The 22022-nt window shown below is 46.3% G+C and overlaps 1 protein-coding gene across 1 annotated transcript in view; it reads right to left on the bottom strand.

Annotated features, from left to right (window-relative positions):
- Positions 1 to 1829: 1829 nt before the first annotated feature.
- Positions 1830 to 22022, bottom strand: part of SLCO2B1 (solute carrier organic anion transporter family member 2B1) — a 75862-nt gene continuing 55669 nt past the window's right edge. The window contains exons 11-14 of the mRNA XM_077841700.1: positions 10194 to 10363; positions 7640 to 7704; positions 3888 to 4008; positions 1830 to 2097 (exon numbers count right to left, since the gene is read on the bottom strand). Of these exons, the coding sequence (XP_077697826.1) occupies positions 1923 to 2097; positions 3888 to 4008; positions 7640 to 7704; positions 10194 to 10363 (531 nt within the window). The 3' untranslated portion in view covers positions 1830 to 1922. The remainder of the gene's footprint in view (positions 2098 to 3887; positions 4009 to 7639; positions 7705 to 10193; positions 10364 to 22022) is intronic.

Here is a 22022-nt window from a genome sequence, read left to right as displayed (position 1 = left end):
ACTGTAGAATGAATTTGTCTAGCTTTTGCTTCCTGCCATTGGTTTTTGTTATGCCTCTTTATGGTACATTAAAGAACTGTCAGAAATCTCTTCTCCATGTAGGTACTTGCAGACCATGATCAAGTCAGGTCTTAACCTTCTCTTCAGTAAACCAAATAGATTGAGCTTTTTTAGTCTCTCACCATAAGATGTTTTCCAGACTTCTCAAAATGGCTAAGCAGACAATTTGGAGGCCCGTCCAAGTCTGCAGCACCATACCCCAGCACTGTGGGCCTTAGCTGTACATTCCAGGGAAGTACTGAATGGCATGCTGCACTATGGTCTAGGGGCCCACCTGGAGGGTGTGGAGGGGACAGAGATGGAAGGCACAATTGACTGTTTCCCAGTAGTTGCTCCAGAAATACCCATGTGCCAATGATGGGCAGAGGGTCTGCTGAGGTGGAAAGAATGCAGACTGCTGTGGAGATGTGAATTAAAATAAAACAGATTTGACCCTTACCCAAAATTACAGCTAAATCTGACCCTTTAATCTCTCTACCCCACTGAAGAGGCACAACAGGGACAGCTTGGCACTGTGGCCTAGTGGGTTAGCTTCAGGCTACATCTAGAACTTGATAGAGCTGGGTTCTACTCCTGTTTAGGGCACTGGCTGGCTTTGTGAGCTTGGGCATATTCCTCGACTCCATTCTGCCTCAGCTGTAAAATGGGGACAGTAATACTCATGTGCCTCTGTTAAGTGCTTTGATGGCTAATGATGTAACAGTGCAAATCATTATTGCAGACGGATGCAACACTCCCAGCATGCTGCAGCCCATCTACTCAGAGTCTGTTTGCCTGGGACAGTTCTGCAGTTCCTTTGAGGGTCCATGTAGCCATTTGCCTCAGTGTCCCAAACGCAAGATTCATCATAGTAACCCCATAGTTCATGCTCCTCTCCTCGACAGAGACCTTATTCTGCTCAACAAAAGCCCAGCCTTCTGGCTCAGTCTCCCTTGCTCTGTCCATGTGCACCCTATTCTGAGAGGGAAGGACGCTTATATACTAGTCTGCCCTTGCCTGTACTACAGGGCTCTTGATCCTGTGCCCTTAACGACAGCATTCTGGGATCTTCCCACCCCACCGCTAACTCCCCGGGACTACTTCTTCTTGTCTGGCTTCAGCATGTTTCTGAGCCTGTGCTCACAACCACCTCCCCAGAATGCAGCCTTCTGGACCCCTTAGGCTTAAAGGGCCAGTACATCCCATTACAGTCCAACCTTGCTATCTTCTCACTCCCAGTACCACTTCTTCTCCCTCCCAACCGGCTGGTGTTACCCCATGCACATGTAGCCTCTCTTTCAACCAACACAAGAGCTTCAGTATGTCAGCCAGCCTTACAACCATACATCTAGCACAGCATAACTCCTAACTCCTCAGTGCGAATAGGACCAGGCTTTCAGAGGTCCTGAGGCCATCTAATAATGTAACAAGAAGAGAAGGTACCCTAGTGCTGTGATAATTGGTGTTTATGGGCAAGTACAGAATACTGTACAAGGATACATAGAGACATTTGTGTACTGTATAAAAACCTTTACAAAAACAATTCAGCGGTACGTATTAGTGCTTAGAGTGCTGGCATCATCCAGGCTGCCAGCCGAATGAATGCTTAGGAAGATATAACTCTATAAGGCTGCAATGTCCAAAGGGATTAACCCAATCAAACAAGTGCATGAGGCACCGCTCAAGCACGGGTAGATGTAAACTAGCAGATAAAAAAAGAAGAAAGAACAGAAGCTGTAGCTGCCAAAGATAAAGACAGGAAATAAATAAGCTTATCTCCTGTTCAGTCTAATCCCAAGCATCCATTCTTCACAGTAACAGTAAAAGGCAATCTGTGTGCTTCCCTGGGTAGCAGATATGGAATGTGATTCACATTCTCTGAGTCAGACTTTGGAGCCTAGGTTTTTGCTTGACTTTTCTGCTAGCTTCTCCTTCTCTGGGATTGTCTTTGGCTCTGTGGCATTCGTGGTTTCCCTCTCTTGTCGTCTGAGAATGATGAACACAGCCATGAAGCACAGAAAAGCTCCCACTTCAAAGAAAAACTGGAGCCCAAGGAACCTAAGGTACAGAAACACAAAAGGACAAGGTAATAAGGTAAGGTGCAAAGTTTCAGGGAACAGCATCTATCAACCACCAAGCCTCAGGACGTGCATCAAATGAGTGTGGAGTTCATGTCAAGAGCTTTTTCAGTCAGTCAATTAACAGGGAAAGTGGGTATCACCCATCAATGGGAAGGAAATCTGCATGTGTCAGGGCCAAAAGAAAATGTTGGCCGAATATTGACCTCAGTAATAGCTTTACTGGTGGAAAGCTTTGGAAAATAAAATGGAATGTGCCGCCGCACCCAGGCTGAATAACACTTGCTCATGCCAGCAGCAAATCCTACTCAATGTAAGCAACCAGGTAGAAGTGCCTTCCAGCCTCTGCATGATTCTCCTCAACCGAGCAGTGCCACTTCGGTCACTGGTCGAGAGGTCCGGGATGATTTCCCTGCATCTGGTGGAGCCATTCCATCTCTGGATGCTGTTATATTATCCCTGACAGAGAGGAGGGATCTCCAGGGGCTCATACACATTCTACTGAGGAACTTGTTTTTTACCAGAGGATTGCACCATGTATGAGGTCATTTCAATAAACTGTCCTCTGGAGAATACCCCTGAACCCCATGAGAACCCTTTGCTCCACTTCAAGCTGAGCATGGTGCTCCACACTTACAGCGTTTTTCAGGTAGTAAGTACAAAGCTTTGCAGCAAGCACAGCTGACTAGAAATCTGTCTGCTGGACAGTGCTACCTCCTGGCATTTGGAGAAAGTGTCTTTATTTAAATGGGGAAACAAATTACCGATGTCCTAGCCCTTTACCCCATATCTCTGCCGGTACATGTACCTCACTGAACACGGGGTTATGGCAGGAAAAGTGGGGATGTTTCTATGAGAGCTCTTTAATAAGATATTAACTGCACATCACTGTAACAGAGTAGGAAGTCTGCCTAGCAAATCTCATGATGCCACATTCCAGTCTATCCATGCATCCATCCCCTGTTCATCACCTTGTTTTCCAAGCAGATTCCTCCATTTTCTTTTAAAGATGCCACCAGTGTACGATAAAAAGTGTGGCCTGGTCTACACTTAAAAGCTTCAAAAACAATGAGGAGTCCAGTGGCACCTTAAAGACTAACAGATTTATTTGGGCATATGTGAGTAAAAAAACCCCACTTCTTCCGATGTATGGACTGAAAATTACAGATACAGGCATAAATATATATTGGCACATGAAGAGAAGGGAGTTACCTTACAAGTGGAGAACCAATGTAGAAGGCCAATTTGATCAGGGTGGATGTGGTCCACCCGCAATAAGTGATGAGGAGGTGTCAGGTTGACATAGCAACGGTGTTCAGGGGTGTGTGAAAAATGCATACGCCTGAGCGCCATAGCTACCTAGGGAGGTGGTGAAATCTCCTTCCTTAGAAGTTTTTAAGGTCAGGCTTGACAAAGCCCTAGCTGGGATGATTTAATTGGGGATCGGTCCTGCTTTGAGCAGGGGGTTGGACTAGATGACCTCCTGAGGTCCCTTCCAACCCTGATATTCTATGATTCTATGCACCGACCTAAACCCCCAGTGTAGATATGGGTAGATCAATGGAAGAATGCGTCTGTTGCCTAGTTACCACCGCTTGGGGAGGTGGAGTTACTACTGTGATGGGAAAAACCCTTCCGTTGCTGTAGTGTGTACCTACGCTTCAGGATTATGGCATAGCTGTGGTGCTGTAGCTATGCCCCTGTAGCCCCTGTAATGTAGACAACCCCTCAGGACAGGCAGTGTCTGATGGAGCCTCACAGGGGCCATACCTTTGTCTGAAGAGATCATTGTCATAGTATCTGCAAGCTGCGTTCTTCTTGCACTTCTTTTCCCACAGGATGCAGGTTGTGTCAATGGCACTGCCATAAAGCACCGGTCCTGGCATCCAGGCTGGAAAACAAGCACAGGGCACTTGGTTTGTCAAATGAGACGCATTGCTTTCTGTTAGGGCAGACCCCATCCTACCATTTTTCAAAACCACATTAAACTGATTTCAGAATGGCTGGTGGCCCGGCTGGTGTCTTCTTGGCATAGGCGAAACATAGGGGGGCATGCGGGTCAAGTGTCCCCCCCCCGCCCCTGATTTCTGCTTGGCTTGCCTGGGATGTTGCCCCCTGGCATGTTAAGCCCCTGTCCCTGGCAGCTGGGCCCGGATGGGGAGTGGAAGGGGTGAATGGAGCTGCTTCTCATGCCGGCTGAGGGTGGCCACTCCAGGTCGCTGCTCTGTGCAGCACAGCGGCTGCCTGTGAGAACCCTGCTGGGGGGCGGGGGGTGTCCAGCCCCCTCTGCTCCCTGCCCAGGGTCCACTGCTGGGGACAGGGGCCGAGTGAACTAGAGCTCCCCCTCCCCCACCGCGGCAAGTTTCTGGCTCGCTTGCCCCCTGACCCCGGCAATTGGGCCTGGGCGGGGAGTAGCTGGGATCTCCCTCAGGCAGCTGCCGTGCTGCACAGAGGCAGCGACGTGGAGCAGCCACCATGAGCTGGCATGAGAAGTGGCATGAGAAGTGGCTCTGTCCCACCCCCTCCATTTCCTGCCCAGGCCTGGCTGCGAGGGAGAGTGGGTGAGCGAGCTGGAAATGTGCTGCGGGAAGGCACAATGGGAGAAGGACAGAGCCCTGCCCCCGTCACTCCTGGCAGGTAACTCTGGTGAAGTGGGGAGAGCGCGGCTGTCCTGGGCTGGGCGCAAGGCAGGTGATCACTGGAGAAGGCGCCGGGAACAGGTTCCCTGGCCTCTGTTCAGCCAGAGGTAGGGGCATTGCCGATGCCTCCCCTGCTGAGGTGTTCACAAGCTCCATGGGCACACTGGTGCTGTGAGTCTCCCTGGGCCTCCAGCCAGGCCCAGAGGCATGTGGTACCCACTCCTGTGGCCCTAGCCACCCAGGAGCTGTTGGGATTGGCTGCCTTGGCCCAGGGAGGTGGTGCTGGAAGTTCCTCCCAGAGGCAACATGTGGGGCGGTCAAGTGTCCACCCCCCTTTACATTGGGCCCTCCCAGTATCACGAGCCACAAGTTGTCTGTGGGCCAGACACTAGAAAAGGCCTTAACCAGTTAGAAGAAACATCCTCCAGCACCTTGGAGTGGCTGTTCACATACTTTCTGTCTAAAAGTTACTATAGTTGAGAATGGAATGAGACATCAAGGTCCCAAATCTGCATTTCTACCACGCTAGACTTAATTCCGTCTGGTCTGTCATTGCAGAACGGCCACGCTTTGCAACATAGCTACAACCACGATATTATAGGCAGCTACAGGCTTGTTAAATACTGCTTTAAGGAACAATCCTGCATTGGCTGGGGTTGAGCCAGATGTGATGGGCTTTTTATGTCATTTTTATATAAGGGACATTCACACAATCCAGGTATTATTGCAATTGTAGGCTCACTTCTTCCTGTCCATGCTGTATTGTGTGAAAATGTGCATTGTTAGGACTTCTGGGACATATACCAGTGTTCTCCAGGTGAAAATTCATGACCGCAATAAGAAAAACAATTATTTGAATTGAATGCCCTGGGAAGCTAATATGAGGGGGCAAGAAGTCCAGGATAGCTAGCTATATTTTAAATACGCCTTATTGAGGGTGCAGGAACAAACCATCCCGCTGTGCAGAAAGAACAGCAAATATTGCAGGAGACCAGCTTGGTTTAACAGTGAAATCTTCGGTGAGCTTAAACTCAAAAAGGAAGCTTACAAGAAGTGGAAATTTGGACAGATGACTAGGAAGGAGTATAACAATATTGCTCGATCATGCAGGGATGTAATCAGGAAGGCCAAGGCACAACTGGAGTTGCAGCTAGCAAGGGTTGTAAAGGGTAACAAGAAGGGTTTCTACAGATATGTTAGCAACAATAAGAAGATCAGGGAAAGTGTGAGACCCTTACTGAATGGGGGAGGCAACCTAGAGACAGATGATGTGGAAAAAGTTGAAGTACTCAATGCTTTTTTTGCCTTGGTCTTCACAGACAAGGTCGGCTCCCAGACTGCTGCACTGGGCAAACAGTATGGGGAGAAGGTGAGCAGCCCTCAGTGGTGAAAGAACAGGCTAAGGACTATTTAGAAAAGCTGGACATGCACAAGTCCATGGGTCCAGATCTAATGCATCCAAGGGTGCTGAGGGAGTTGGCTGATGTGATTGCAGAGCCATTGGCCATTATCTTTGAAAACTTGTGGCGACTGGGGGAGGTCCCGGACGATTGGAAATAGGCAAATATAGTGCCCATCTTTAAAAAAGGGAAGAAAGATAACCTGGGGAACTATAGACCGGTCAGCCTCACTTCCGTCCTTGGCAAAATCATGGAGCAGGTCCTCAAGGAATCCATTTTGAAGCACTTGGAGGAGAGGAAGGTGATCATGAACAGTCAACATGGATTCACCAAGGGCAAGTCATGCCTGACCAACCTGATTGCCTTCTATGATGAGATAACTGGCTCTGTGGATATGGGGAAAGTGGATGTGACTTTAGCAAAGCTTTTAATATGGTCTCCCACAGTATTCTTGCCAGCAAGTTAAAGAAGTATGGATTGGAAAAATGGACTATAAGGTGGATAGAAAGCTGGCTAGATTGTTGTACTCAACAGGTAGTGATCAACAGCTCGATATCTAGTTGGCAGCCAGTATCAAGCGGAGTGCCCCAGTGGTCAGTCCTGGGGCCGCTTTTGTTCAACATCTTCGTAAACGATTTGGATGATGGGATGGATGTTCAGCAAGTTTTCAGATGACAGTAAGATGGGGGGAGAGGTAGATATGCTGGAGGGTAGGTATGGGTCCAGAGTGACCCAGACAAATTGGAGGATTGGGCCAAAAGAAATTTGATGAGGTTCAACAAGGACAAGTGCAGAGTCCTGCACTTAGGATGGAAGAATCCCATGCACCGCTACAGTCTGGGGACCGAATGGCTAGGCAGAAGTTCTGCAAAAAAGGACCTGGGGATTACAGTGGATGAGAAGCTGGATATGAGTCAGCAGTGTGCCCTTGTTGCCAAGAAGGCTAACTGCATATTGGACTGCATTAGTAGGAGCATTGCCAGCAGATTGAGGCAAGTGATTATTCCCCTCTATTCGGCACTGGTGAGGCCAAATCTGGAGTACTGCGTCCAGTTTTGGGCCCCCCACTACAGAAAGGATGTGGACAAATTGGAGAGAGTCCAGCGGAGGACAACGAAAATGATTACGGGGCTGGGGCATATGTCTTATGAGGAGAGTTCTGAGGTAACTCAGTTTATTTAGTCTGCAGAAGAGAAGAGTGAGGGGAGTTTTGATAGCAGTCTTCAACTTGAAGGGGAGTTCCAGAGAGGATGGAGCTCAGCTGTTCTCAGTGGTAGCAGATGAGAGAACAAGGAGCAATGGACTCAAGTTGCAGTGGGGGAGGTTTAGGTTGCCTTACCTGAGAAAAATGTGACACCAACTGAATCAACAATACCCTTCTTTTGTAGCACCTGAGTATTTCTATTGATGTCCCATCTGATGCATGTGAATACAAAATATCTTATGACTTTTCAATGCTACATAACAACAAATTTTAATTTACCGAAAACTCTCAGCAGCAGGAACTGTATCCCAATAGCAAATGACTTATCTTCAGGCTGAACGCTCCTGAAAAGCAAAAACAAAAGAGGAATTAGTACATCCCCCTACACAGAAATAGGAACAAATATGGCCCTTTGTTACATCCATGCAAATCTTGTATGTGCGTAACTAAGGGCAGACTGCGCCATCAGATATATCACAGCCATGATGTTTTGGTTAGTTCTTATAATCTCTCCATTCTTTTATATTATTTACTGTAACATGTTTTCAAAGGTTAATGTTATTTCCTTGTATTCATTTGTTTAACATATTCTGTAATAGCAGAGGACAAGGCTAGGATTTTGGGCATCTCCTGACGTATCAGTTGGCCAAATATTTAGATGTTCATTTTGGCACCTAGCATGTATTTGGTGCTCAAATGTAATGACAATAAAAAAATCCATTCCCAGAGAGTTGGTTCACAGTCAAGCTGGAAGGGCATAACAAGTGGGGTACCACATGGATCAGTTCTGGGTCTGATTCTGTTCAATAACTTCATCAATGATTTAGATGGTGGCATAGAGTTTGCGGATGATACCAAGCTGGGAGGGGTTGCAAGTGTTTTGGAGGATAAGGTTAAAATAATCTGGACAAACTGGAGAAATGGTCTGAAGTAAACAGGATGAAATTTAATATGGACAAATGCAAAGTACTCCACTTAGGAAGGAACGATCAGTTGCACACATACAAAATGGGAAATAACTGCCTAGAAAGTAGTACTGTGGAAAGGGATCTGGGAGTTATAGTGAACCACAAGCTAAATATGAGTTAACAGTGTAACACTGTTGCAAAAACAGACCTGTGAGGAAAGATTGAAATAACAGGATTTGTTTAGTCTGGAGAAGAGAAGGGACATGATAACAGTTTTCAAATACATAAAAGATTGTTACAAGAAGGAAGGTGAAAAACTGTTCTCCTTAACCTCTGAGGATAGGACAAGAAGCAATGGGCTTAATTTGCAGCAAGGGAGGTTTAGCTTGGACATAAGGAAAAGCTTCCTAACTGTCAGGGTGGTTAGGCACTGGAATAGATTGCCTGTGGAGGTTGTGGAATCTCCGTCATTGGAGGGTTTTAGGAATTCCTTTGAGGAATGAGACTGTATAAACTGAAATGATGGATGTGTCCATTTGTTTTTTATTGTAAAATCTATAGGAGAGTAAGGTACAGGCCTCTGGCTCCCAAGCTGCCCGTGTAGCCCCTGGTGTCACAAATTCTGAGCAGCGCAACTTCCATGGGCTATGACCGACAGAGTAACCATTTCACTGAACCAGCCAAGAATGTCCCAGTCCCTGGGAGGTTAATGATGTTGAAATGTTGACAGCTGCTCAGCACTGTAAGGTGCCACCACAATACACATCACATTGGCTAGTGTTGATGACTTGTTCTTTAACTCTGCAAAGGATTTAGCTGCTCTGGTTAAAGAGATGGAAAGAGCCTGTATAGTCAAAGAGCACCTGAAACCTGCTGTGAGAGGTGCTCCGCCAGATCTCCTAATACAAGGCACAGCCTGTTGTAAGGGTCTGTGTGAGGCAAACATCAGTTCCAATGATTTCTCCTGCTCTGACACTTCAGTGTAAAGCAGTTCTTTGTTTCTAGCACTATTTGACATTCAGACACATGACAGAGCTTCCCATACCTGCTAGCAAACTGAGCTACTAGGTCAAGTGCTGAAGGGGGAAGAACGTGGAGTGCTTACCTGCCCTTCTGTCTTGGTGATTTGCTATAGTGTAAAGATGGAGACACTTTAAGAAAGACAGAGAGAAACAAGGAGAAAGACAGAAGCAGATTTAGATGAGGATAGCTACAGATGATGGATGGCGAGACATAGACCGGGATGGCATCAGCTATAACTCCAGTGAAGTCACTGGGCCTTATCCTCCACTGCCTTCACTAACTCCTGGGCACAGTGCATGTAGGAAATGCTGTCATGCTGATCTGGTAGCACTTTACACCCACTTTTACCCTTACTTTGCACTGGGGTAAATCAGGTGCAAGGCAGTGGGGAGTGAGCCCCAGTGCAGTTACACTGCTGTAAAATCAATTGGGGATCAGAATCAGGCCGATATGCAAATGAACCCATCTTCACTGTTACCTTATCACCACCCTCCCCGGTCCCTGTCTATCTACTTATCCACCTGCAGTGTCTTGTCATAACCCTAGACTGTGAGCCCTCTAGGGCTCCATTTCCTCACTTGTACAGGGCCTAGCATGCTGGGGCCATGACCCCTGACTGGGATCTCTAGGCATGGCCACACTATAAATAACAATATCTATGGTTAAATGTGGATAAATACAATAGAGATGTGCCAAGATGGACGCTCTGAATTTAACCCTTATGCCTGCCACTCCCTGAATGTTTGTGGTTTGGATAAAATAGCTCCCAGATCTGAGCCCCCAATGGTTTTGGGTTTTTAAAACTCAGCCTCCTCATCCCAACTCCAGAGTGTTCTACAGAGAAGGGGAGATGCCGGATAGAGCCCGTGGTGCGAGAGTGGTGACGATCCCGCCTACATTACCTCAGGATGAGCATGAAGGATGGTGTGTGTGAAGTGCTTGCCAGGATTCCAGCCAGGCAGGAAAGTACAACAAAGGGTAAGAGGAGGTGGAAGCAATTTGTGCCACAGGTCCCAGGAGAGGCGGATCCTTCAGCCCCATTTGCAGAGATGCACCTGCAGTTTGTATAGTTCTGAAAAGAGAGCAAAGAAGATGCTGAGATGGGGGAAGCCATCGGAAATACAAGGCACTGCAGCCAGCTGTAATTGGAGGCACAGATATAGATAACCTAGGATTTGCCCTGCTAAATCACACCATGGGTCTATTTAGTCACCTATTCAGCCTCCAGCAGTAACTAGCATCTGAGGCTTCTGATGAAGGCAAAGAATTCAATACTATTATAGCGGGCCAGTGGCAGACTGCAGTAAGGAAGGGAACATGCCCCCGGCACCAACTTTGTCATTTCCCAGGGGGTGCTTGACTCCCACTCTGCCCCAGGCCCTGCCCCCACTCCACTCCTTTCCCCAAACCCCACCCCCATCCCACCTCTTCCCACCCTGCCCCTTCCCGCCTTGTTCTGCTCCCTTCCCTGAGCGGGCCCCGCCCTCACTCCACCTCCTGCTCCCCCAGCACCTCCTGAACAGCTGATAATGGAGGGCGGGAGGCGCTGGGAGGGAGGGGGAGAAGCTGATCGGTGGGGCCACCAGTGGGTGCTGGGAACCCACTATTTTTCCCCGTGGGTGCTCCAGCCCTGGAGCACCCATGGAGTTGGTGCCTATGGAACACACCTTCTTGACCCCTGCTTCTGTCCTGAAGCATGAAATTTGCTTCCTTTTTTTTTTGTTAGGCCCCAAGTCCACAAAGGAGTCTGGCCTGCACAGATCCTTTCACCCACAGGGGGGCCCTCTGTAGACATCAGGGCTCCATGGGGGTGACTCTGGGCTCCTCACTTTTAGAAACCATCTGGTAATATTCCTTTTCCAGAGACATTTCTATTATCAGTCATGCCAGCCCCTGTGTAGGGCTCCTCCCCACCCGTTCTTGTAGTGATTCCTCAGGGTTTGTGCTTTCAGTCCAATGTTTCACGTCTATTGTGTGTTTGAGATGTTTATGCACTAATTTATTGTAATGACATCATTTTCCCTGCAGCTGAATACCTTGGCACCGGAAACAAACTCTGATTCTTGGGATAGTTTTATCTGTTATGAAAGATCTCATCAATAGCTTGTTAAAAAATCAAATCAAACTTATCCATTTGCCTGCATTAAACCTTCCTGCAGAAACAGTTGTTGGAGCAGATCTGGGGCAGAACACTGAGGGAGGATTGCATGGAGAATTTCCCTTAGATTGCTCCATCAAGGAAGGGGCAAGTTTTGCTTCCCCCACCTCAATGGGATGATCAATGATTAAGCTCCCAGAACCAACTGAATTCTTGGTATCTACAGGAGACCAGTCTCTCCCCAGTGATAGACACTGGTTTCCCACTTCCCCTCCCATTCTCTGATATCACAGCTCCATAAGAAATGTTCTATTATTTACAATCTGGGCCAAATCCTGCAGTCCTTACTGATGCAAAACTCTGGAAACATGGACCAATTAAAGAACAGATGTGTGCCCATCTTACCGGTTCTTTTGAATTACATAGTTAGTAAAATACCTACAAATAGTCAATAAAATTATCTATCCAATCTGCTACATGAAACATACGAAACAGAGAGTGGCTCAGACGAAAAGGCTGTGCTTGAATATTTAATCATTGTAAGTGAGGTAATTGCATCCTATCTTTCACTTTCAACAGCATGTGCAAGATCCTATCTCATTGCTAATGACAGTTACTGTCTCCAGCATGCAGTGTTATGGACAACATTTCAAGTTCAACGTGCTTTCATTACACCACAGATGGAACTCCAGGTGGTTACGAGTTTAGTTATAAAAACCTATGTAGAACGGAATAGTTAATTATGTCCTATAAAAGTTGGAACCTTATTGGTGAAGAGGTGGAAATCAATACTGGAGGCTACTTTCAATATACCAACGCATTCTTGAATGAGAACATTTCTCTGTCCAGAAAGGAGGTTTTCTCTCGTTCTGAGTGGAATAGAAACTGAAGAGAAATGAGAGTTTTGCTGTGGACTGCAATGGTAATAGGACTGGCCAATAGGATTCTGTATCCTGAAGAATTTGCTCTCAGAGCTTGAGAAAAGAACCAGTGTCTTTAGCAGCATGCTGTAACTGAGTCAGGAAGTCAAAAACAGACTCCAAGAAGAGACTGCTGAATTGGAATTAATTTGCAAACTGGATACAATTAACTTAGGCTTGAATAAAGACTGGGAGTGGATGGGTCATTACACAAAGTAAAACTATTTCCCCATGTTTATTCCCCTCACCCCCACCCCACTGTTCCTCAGACGTTCTTGTCAACTGCTGGAAATGGCCCACCTTGATTATCACTACAAAAGGCTTTTTTTCTCTCCTTCTGGTAATAGCTCACCTTAAGTGATCACTCTCGTTACAGTGTGTATGGTAACACGCATTGTTTCATGTTCTCTATGTATATAAATCTCCCACTGTATTTTCCACTGAATGCATCCGATGAAGTGAACTGTAGCTCACAAAAGCTTATGCTCAAATAAATTTGTTAGTCTCTAAGGTGCCATAAGTACTCCTTTTCTTTTTGAGGAAGCACTAAAGTTATACGGATGGCTTGGTGTTAATGATACCCCTGTGTTGCCTGTGTAACCTTTAACTTCTACCTAATCTGGTTAACCTATGTCTCTGATCTATTTTATGGCCTCACTTTAGTTCTGTGCTTTACAAAACTATATCAATCTGTCTGAAAGGTCTATACAAAGACCCATCCATGGGCCAATGAAGCTGTGAAGTTGATGGCCCTCAGAATCTTAAATTCATTTGTGACCTGATTCCTTAAGTTGGTAGATCCCAGCACAGTTTGCAAATGAACTTCTTCACACACAAGAATAAGATATCCATTCTGATTTTATTAGATCTGTCAACTGCCTTAGACACCATTGACCATGAGGTGTTCCTAGCACATCTGCAATCCCTGGCTTGGAATGCTTTTGTTCCTTTTTTTCAGAGAGGGCCCAGCAGGCTGCGATGAGTGACTGTCAATCAGAATGGAGGGATCTCTTATCCCAGAGCCGGAGGGAATTTCTACTAATAGAGCATGGGGGTTGGCTATTTATTTACTTTGGATGGAATGCAAAATCTTTTGTTATACAGCATAATGGCATGAATTTGATCCTATTAATTTCCATCTCTGTTCCAGGACCATGGACGCGGGCAGCTCTTGGTTAGAGTGTCATCTTATGTCTAAACCAAAAGAATACAAGATAAATACATCACAAAAGCACCAGATGCAGCATAGCTGTCAGTCAGTGCTTAGGCCTGGGGTGTGAACAAGACTCCCGCAGGTCAGGGCTGAAGGCCGCTGTCAGGGTTGGAGTGGGTAACTTTGAGAGGCTTGTCTGCATGTTCCCACTGTGCCTGATTCTAGCCATGGCCATTAATCGCTTGCTTTCACTAAACCCAAACTGAATGAAATATTAAATTAGAAAGCGCTGCTTGGGCTGGGGGATGGGAGAGAATGCAAAGCCTCACCTTTGAGAGAGGGACAAAAATAACCAACATATTGTTAGTGAAGAGAACAGATTGTGGGCATGGGATATAGATTTTTCCAGTTTCTCTATTTTTAGTCTCTACTGACTTTGATGTTACAAGGAGCTCATTCTTTAAAATAGACCTTTAAACAAACAGAGAGTGAAGGGAGAGCTTGTGAAAGGGACTGGATTTACAGCCTGTGGCTGAGATGTGTAGTCACAAAACAGGTACAGCACAGACAGCTGCTCTGCAGGCTCCCCTCACAGAACCATCCATATATCAATTACTTCAGCTAAGGGAACAACTCCGTCAGTTGTTAGTATGTAGCAAGCTGTGATCTTGACTGGGGACAGCCTCTAGAAGGAGTCTTGACTGGAGACTGTAAATCACTGTGTGACAGGGCCTACCTCTGTGGTGCCCCTTGTGGCCCAACTGGATACTACTAACCCTGTTGTGGGGTCTCCGATAGTCGGCTGTCACCTCTCAAGGGTCCAGGGCAGTGATGCTTTAGCCTTCCAGCTCAGGCACACTTGAGTCCCATCCTTCTGGGGTACTGAAGTCCAAAAATAAAGGAATTCTATGGACTCAAAACCAGGGTTGACTGAGACGTCTTCAGCAGGACCCCACTTTTCTACTCAGGGCTTGTCTTCGTGCAGCCAGTCTGTTTAGCCTGTCTTCCTGGGCCCAGTCCTCCCATCCATTAGGAGGCTCATCTTGGCAGTAAGCTGTCACAGACACTTGGCTGAAAGCAGGCTTCTCTCACGAAGGGAGAAGCAGAACTCTGCTCCCCTTCCTGGTCAGCCCCAAACTTAGCTGCTCTCCTCCTTTTACCTCTCCTCTCCACTCCTGACATCTGCTACATGTGTAGCAGGGTGGGCCAGCTGGATCCATAAGCCCTCATTAACCTCCTGGCGCCTCGCCATTGTGAGGCCTGGATGCCCCATCCCACATGGCATCTCTAAGTCAAGTTTGTCCTGAGACCTTAGGTCCACAGGAGATCGAGTCCCAGTCACGAGTGAGTGCCAGGCTGTTAGTTGCAAAGGGTTACCGGTAGAGGGAGTTTTGCTCACGTGCACTAAACCAGGGTTTGACCAATCACGGTGATACTGGCACAAAGGGCAGTTACAGAGCGAGCTCCCAGAACTCTCGCGCTGATCTGCCTCATAGTCTGTAGAATTAATGATGTTTGTGAAGTGATTTGGGTCCCATGTAGAAGGAAGGCCCTATATAAATGCAGGATCATTCTTGTTATCGTACAGAGCAGGGGTCATAATGATTGATACTCCAGGTTTTAAGAGAGCATTCAACTAAAAATGGGGCAAGTGAGATTTTTATCTGCTGCTTCCTGATGTCGACAGCATAGCTGTGAAACCAAATGTACGTGGCACCCATAAGTCAGAGCCAAGGTGTACTGTACATTCACTCCTCTCTCTGCCCACAAGGGGAGGATGTTGAACAAGAGGTGACATGTTCACTGCATCCACTGCTATAGAAGCATGTTTAAGAAAGCTGTTGGCACTCGCTGGAGCTTGTTAAAGACATTTCACATGCGCCAGAAAGAAATGTGACAAACCTACTGTGATCCCTAGAGCACCCCAATGCCAGAAGACAAAGGGCTCCCTGGTATTTAGCAGTGAGTCTCCAGCTGGCCTTACCAGCTCAGTATACCCCAACTCACCATTGTTATAATCTACATCTAAAAGGTGTCATGCAAGGTATGATATACAAACTGGTAACACACTGCTGATTAACACTACTGAGTGGCATATGTACAGATGCTATACAGAAAACTATATCTATGGACTGGAAATATGTCCTTAAAATTTGTGTGGCAGGTAGGGCTTAAGTCATCCTGCCCTAGACAAAGGGATGTGGTCCTGCCTGCTTGAATGTGTCTCCAGCGTAAACTGAGCAAAGAGACAGGGGAAGTACATTTACATAAAAGGTAAACAAAGCTCACAACCTAGTGCGTGGGGGAGATAGCCACTTAACTCTCACAGGGGGGGAGAGGAGACTGCAAAAGTTAACACGGCGTCAGCTCCCTGATGGACACAGCAAGCTGAGCCCTTGAAAACAAAGATAAACTTTGAGGATAGGAGCAGAGAGAGAAAGCCATTTGGCATCCGTCACTTGAAGAGACAAAGAAACCAAGTGCTTTGAGCTCTGTGTTCGATCCTGGCTAAGAACTGGCCAGCCATGCTGGAAGAACAACTGTGGGAAGAAAATGACTTTGACCAAATGACTCGAGGTTGTTCAGTGAGGTTTTAGAATCGGCAATCTATTTTTTATGCTTTGTTTGTAACCATTTCTATCTCAATTCCGTCCGTTTTGGTATCACCTAGATGTCTGTTCTGCGTTCATAAGCGTAATCCTGTTTTATGACAAAACCAACTCAGGGCTGTGTTTCAAACTGAGGAGTAAAATCCTTGGCCAAACTAATAAGCTCATGCTGTGAACTCTGTTAAAAGAAGCAACAAACTTCATAAGGTTTTGTGAGTGCTACAGTGAGAGGGGCTGAGCACTTCAAAGGAGACGGTTCTGGGGAGACTCGGGTCTGGAGGGGCTGTTGATGTCACCCTGCAAGGAGTAACCAGGCTGGTGGAAGCCAGGCTGAGTTCAGCGTGCTGGGAGCAGGCTGCCAGGGCTCTGAACCAAAGCTACACAGCACAGAAGCATCCAGGGTCAAAGGGCGGGTGGTGAAACATAATCGCTATTGGTCTGGGTGAATGCCCAAAGTGTCACATCCATACTGGCAAAAGGGCAACAAACAACGTGTGCACATCACCCTCTGCACTTACCCGACGTTCTCCACGAGAACAAGAGGCGTTTCCATCTGGGCCAATTGCTTTTGTTTAGAAAAAAAAGCAGATGTTCTGAGGCACGGTGTAGATCAGTGTTAAAATGCTTTAGATTACATTTATCGATTGTAGATTGTCACTAAGGCCTGGTCTACACTAGGGGGGGGAATCGATCTAAGTTACGCAACTTCAGCTACATGACTAATGTAGCTGAAGTTGACGTACTTAGATCTAATTACCACGGTATCTTCATTGTGGTAAGTCAACAGCTGACGCTCTCCTGTCAACTCCACCTGCGCCTCTCGCCCTGGTGGAGTACCAGAGTCAACGGGAGAGCACTTGGCGGTCGATTTATCGCATCTAGACTAGACGCGATAAATTGACCCCCGCTGGATTGATCACTGCCCGTGGATCCAGCGGGTAATGTAGACAAGCCTTAACAAGAAAGACTTGCACCTCTGGCATTTTGGTTGTGTGCTGTTTATCTTGTCTAGTTAGATTGTAAACTCTTTCGGACACCAGTCTTTCCACCTGTGCTAACTTAGCACAACAGGAAATCTCACTATGTCAATAGCCAGCTAAGGAAGTGCTCCTTTAACTCAAGTGGAAGTGGCCTCCCCAAGTGTGTGTGTGATTTATTGGGTAAATATATTTGTGGTCTGTAGCACGTGAATGTGTGATGTCAGCACCAGGTTTGAAATGTCTTGGCTTCCTGGGGCCATATGTATTAATCTGAGCCCTGCAGTCTTTTCAGTTTGAGTTCAACAGACAGTTGAGTGTGTGATTTTCTTTTAGAAGATAACACTCTGCACTTCTACAAACAGTAATTAGTTAAGGTTAATTAAAGCCACCTTGAGTGAGGTATTACTGTGTCTGTTTTATAAGGAAGCTGGGTCATAAAGAGTTTAGATGACTTGCCCAAAGTCACGGCAGAGTCAGGAATACAACCCTAAGACACCTGTCTCCCATGCACGTGCTCCAAACAAGACCATGCTCCTTTCCTTTCATTCGGTTGTGACTTCACGGCAGTGGGTGACCACAGATTCATTTCAAAGCCTCTAACTACTAAAGGGCAATACAGCCACAGATATCTGAGCAGGTCTGAATCCTTCCAACAGAGAGTAGCTGTGAAATACGTATGCTACCCAATTTGTACACATAGGTGTTTTAACACAGCACAGAGCTGCCTTTGGGAGCCTTGTCAGATTACACAAACCCTGGTTTAGAAAATCCTGCTACCATAACGTGTGTTTCACAGTCATGACTCGAAAAAGAATTTCACCAAACCTCTGAAACCTGCTCTGCGGGTTGTGGGAGTGAGTAGCAGCCAGGCTCCTGCTCTGGCGGGCAGCCAACCGCAAATCCTTTCATCTCTGGATGTCAAATAATATTACTCAGTGGTAATATCTGGCAATTGAGTTCTCAAATGAGAAAATAGGTCACATCAACCTGTGCATGTTGTGTGTTCCTCCTTTTGCTAGCTGGGACTTGTTGGTATTCAACGTTTTGTTGCTTTTTCTCTCAGAGGAGGAAACACATCTTTCTTGCCCCTGTCAGGTTCAGATTGTTTATCTAGTATGTGAATGTGGGGGTACAGTGGGAGTTGGCACACTATTATCTCAGCTCTGGGGACATGATTAAGTTACATGTGGACAGTATTGGGAGGTCTCTCGTACAGGTCCTTATTAGTACACACCACCAAACCACTACTCAAGGGGTTAGAGCCCCATCTTCCCTCCCATCCCCATACATCACAAAGAAGGGCCAGAATGACATAAGATGTCCTAAAAGTCCCACATTGAGCTGGAGGAGAATTCCTTCAGTGCAGGACTGACTGCAGAAGACAGCCATAAGGCTACCTTCTGAGGACCCCCTCACAAGCTCCGATGTAGAAGGCATGCTCAGAGCAGGGCTGGGGGCAGGAGATGGATGTTTGAACAGGGAAACTCCAGGCAGTGCTGCACCCTATAGGGCAGCTCCAGGAGGCTGCTCTAACTTCAGCTGGCCCCCAGGGCTGCCAAAGTTCTGCTGCGGGCCTCCACAGGCCCTGGGGCAGCTCATGATTGGGAGAGTGCAAAGATGGCTTAACGCCACTCGAACGCCCCCAGCCTCCTGGGCAGTGAATTCTATGCTGTGCCTCAGAGTCCTGAATGGAAGTGTTTCCATACACCCCACACCAGCTCCAGCACAGGGAGTCCTTTAGATACCAAGGAGTATCATTATCATCACCCGTTCCCAGGCACACACCACACTGGTTTCTTCAGACTAACTCTGGTCTCTGTAACTCTCTTAATAGTTTACCCTACTGTTACTGGGCATGGTTATATACTTATGTTATAAATAGCCAACAATACACAATCCATAGGTGATGCTGGGAAGGTCGGGCCGGTATTTCCTGCAGCCCGCACCCCTGTGTGAAAAATAAGAATGTAATCTGCTCCATGTGAGGAGAATGGGTGGTGGTCCTCAGGCTGTTGGCAATAGGTCAGTGCAGCCTTCACTTTGGGCAAAGTTTGAGAAGCCCTGATGCAAATTGAGTTTGCTTTCATACACAAGTGGCAAAACATATGCTTTCAGCCTGCGAAAGCTTTTATCTTACAGTAGGAAAAAAAGCAGAATGAAGGAATACAGTCCCCAGAAGAGAGTACTGTGTATCTGGCTCCTCTGAACCGGGCAGCAGCACCTCCGAGAACAAAATGGCTGCCTGCCCTGCCCACAGGAGAAGTTCTTAGAAGTGTAATGGTGCAGGAGACAGGAAATAAAAGGCATCACAGTGCCATAGCCATATACACTGCAGGGTTGGCAATGGAAACAGTAACAAAAACATAATTACACCCATGAAAGCTTGTGCTTGGGGAATACCATAAAATGTAATAACCGTGTTTATTTTTCCTGCAGCAATTTAGCCATTTCTCTGAGCAGAGAATTTGGAACCAATAACTACGCTATACTGCTGGGATGTGGGAAGAGTAAAGTTCGGCTTTATCTGAGCTTTTATCTAGATGACTTTGTGTCTTGGGTGGCTGCCGTGCAACAAACTCTGTTATCTAGGTTAACGAGCAGCAAGACCACGTGCGGTGTGACAGATGGGAGTTAGTTTTAATCTTCAGGAAACAGGAGATTCTGGCAGGGACTATGGTGAATCCAAACCAAAAAGAGACTGAAGTTGTTCTGTGGAAAGCTGGGTGAGTAACTCTTTAATAGGCACGTAAGGAGCATAGTTCAGTTTTAGTAGCCATGGCATTGTCTGCACTCATCTCATTGTCATGGTTACTTATAATGCCCATTTTACTATGTGTTGGTATAGTGCTGGGGACTAGACAAACACACAGTAAGAGACAATCCATGCCCTGAAGTACTTAAGATCTCCCAAGCTACACTGGGTCAAGATATGTCCACGGTTGGACGGAGCCGTAACTCTCCCTCCCCCCCCCCCACCCCCAAGTGCTGCAGGAAGTGCTATTGCTGGTTTTAATAGCTGGTGTTTGCTCATGTGTTTGTACAGCACCAGTAAAATGGGGCCCTCATGGTGTTTGGGGCATCTGGATTCTACTGTAATACAAATAATACATGGGTGCATCTTATGAGCACCAACCCAGAACGTAAAAGTATTTGAAGGCTTTCAATGGGCGGAGGAAGCTTGGGGCAGGACACAGTGTTCCTGCAAAGCACAAACCTAAAACCAACCATATTTAGGAGTATGCTCTGGCAGGACATTTATTTGTTGAGAGGAACACCTTCAAAAAGGGTGTAAATTCAGTCCCTATCCTCTGCGTGTGTACACTGTGGTAGGAGGAGGGGGAATGCTACTTCTTTAAAATGGACTCGTAATGTTTTACATTATGTATGTATTTGGTTTGGTTTATAATGATTACGATAGTTTATTTGTATTATTATTTGTTCAAAAACTGGTATACACAGTGTAAATAAAACAAGTTACACTAAGGAAATACCCAGACTCCATGACACTGATTTCTCCTCTAATGGGAAACTGACTGGTAAGACCCCAACATCTACTATAGCTCTGCAGAAGGGTGACGGTATTGTTGGTAGAGTTTTCCACTGGGTGCTAAATGCCATGGATTACAGTTATCTTGGTCATCTTGGGCTAGAGAAAGGAGGAAGTTACTGTGAGCAGATTATGTGAGAAAATTTTATATTTTGTAATTTTTATAATCTGAAACCTGTAATTTTCTGGTCAGTGCAGTCCACTCCAGTCAATAAGTCACTGATTTCAGGCTTTGAACAGTGAATAGGGTAATCCTGACTATCAAAGAACTAATGGGTGAGAATCAGGTTCTGCAGCTGCCAAAGGTCACTGAGAGAAAGCCTGTTTAACTATTATTTTGGCTTGTTGGCTCAGTTCATCATCACTCTAAAAAAACCAAACCACTCACCACCTTGCTATCCCATGGATGTTTTGTATGTTTCTAGATTTTTACCAATGGTCATATCATTGTAGTGCTAAGCAACACTTTCCACTGCTGCTCCAAAAACATGCCAGTAAAAAAACTTGGTGCGAATTAAGAATGAAGTGAATCTAGGATCTTAACCAGCTCCCAGTGAGCCCTCTGAGAATTGGATCAAGCCGTTAGTGCTGGAGAAAATTGCTAGACTGAATTCCTCTAGTTATCCATAGAGGGGGTACAGGCGGCAGCAACGCAGGCCTCCTCAGCCAGACTGCCTTTGTCTTGGCCTGGCGAGCTCAATTGCCATCCCATTGAATCTCTGGCTTCTTTGCTGAGACAGCCACGAGACGCGCCAACCATTATGTAATAATGTCCAATTTCTCCACTTAAGAACTGGATTGTTACCACCAACACAATGGGGTCCCAATCCACGACTGGAACTCCTAGGTGCTACCATTATACAAATAAATAGTTAGAATCGTAGGACTGGAAGGGACCTAGAGGTCATCTAGTCCAGTGCCCTGCACTCATGGCAAGACTAAGTATTATCTAGACCATCCCTGACAGGTGTTTGTCTAACCTGCTCTCAAAAATCTCCAGTGATGAAGATTCCACAATCTCCCGAAGCAATTTATGCCAGTGCTTAACCACTCTGACCGTTAGGAAGTTTTTCCTAATGTCCAATATAAACTGCCCTTGCTGCAAATTAAGCCCATTGCTTCTTGTCCTGTTCTCAGAGGTTAGGAAGAACAATTCTCCCTCCTCCTTGTAACAACCTTTTATTTACTTGAAAACTGTTATCATGTCTCCTCTTCTTTTTTCCATACTAACCAAACCCAACTTTTTCAATCTTCCCTCATATGTCATTATTTCTAGACCTTTAATAATTTTTCTTGCTCTTCTTTGGACTTTCTCCAATTTCCCCACATCTTTCCTGAAATGTGGCACTCAGAACTGGAGTAGAGCGGAAGAATTACTTCTCGTGTCTTGCTTACAACATTCCTACTAATACATCCCAGAATGA

Source organism: Eretmochelys imbricata, chromosome 1 (assembly GCF_965152235.1).
Source record: "Eretmochelys imbricata isolate rEreImb1 chromosome 1, rEreImb1.hap1, whole genome shotgun sequence".
In the NCBI taxonomy this organism is placed as follows: domain Eukaryota; kingdom Metazoa; phylum Chordata; order Testudines; family Cheloniidae; genus Eretmochelys; species Eretmochelys imbricata.
This window is presented reverse-complemented; position numbering and strand designations above follow the sequence as displayed.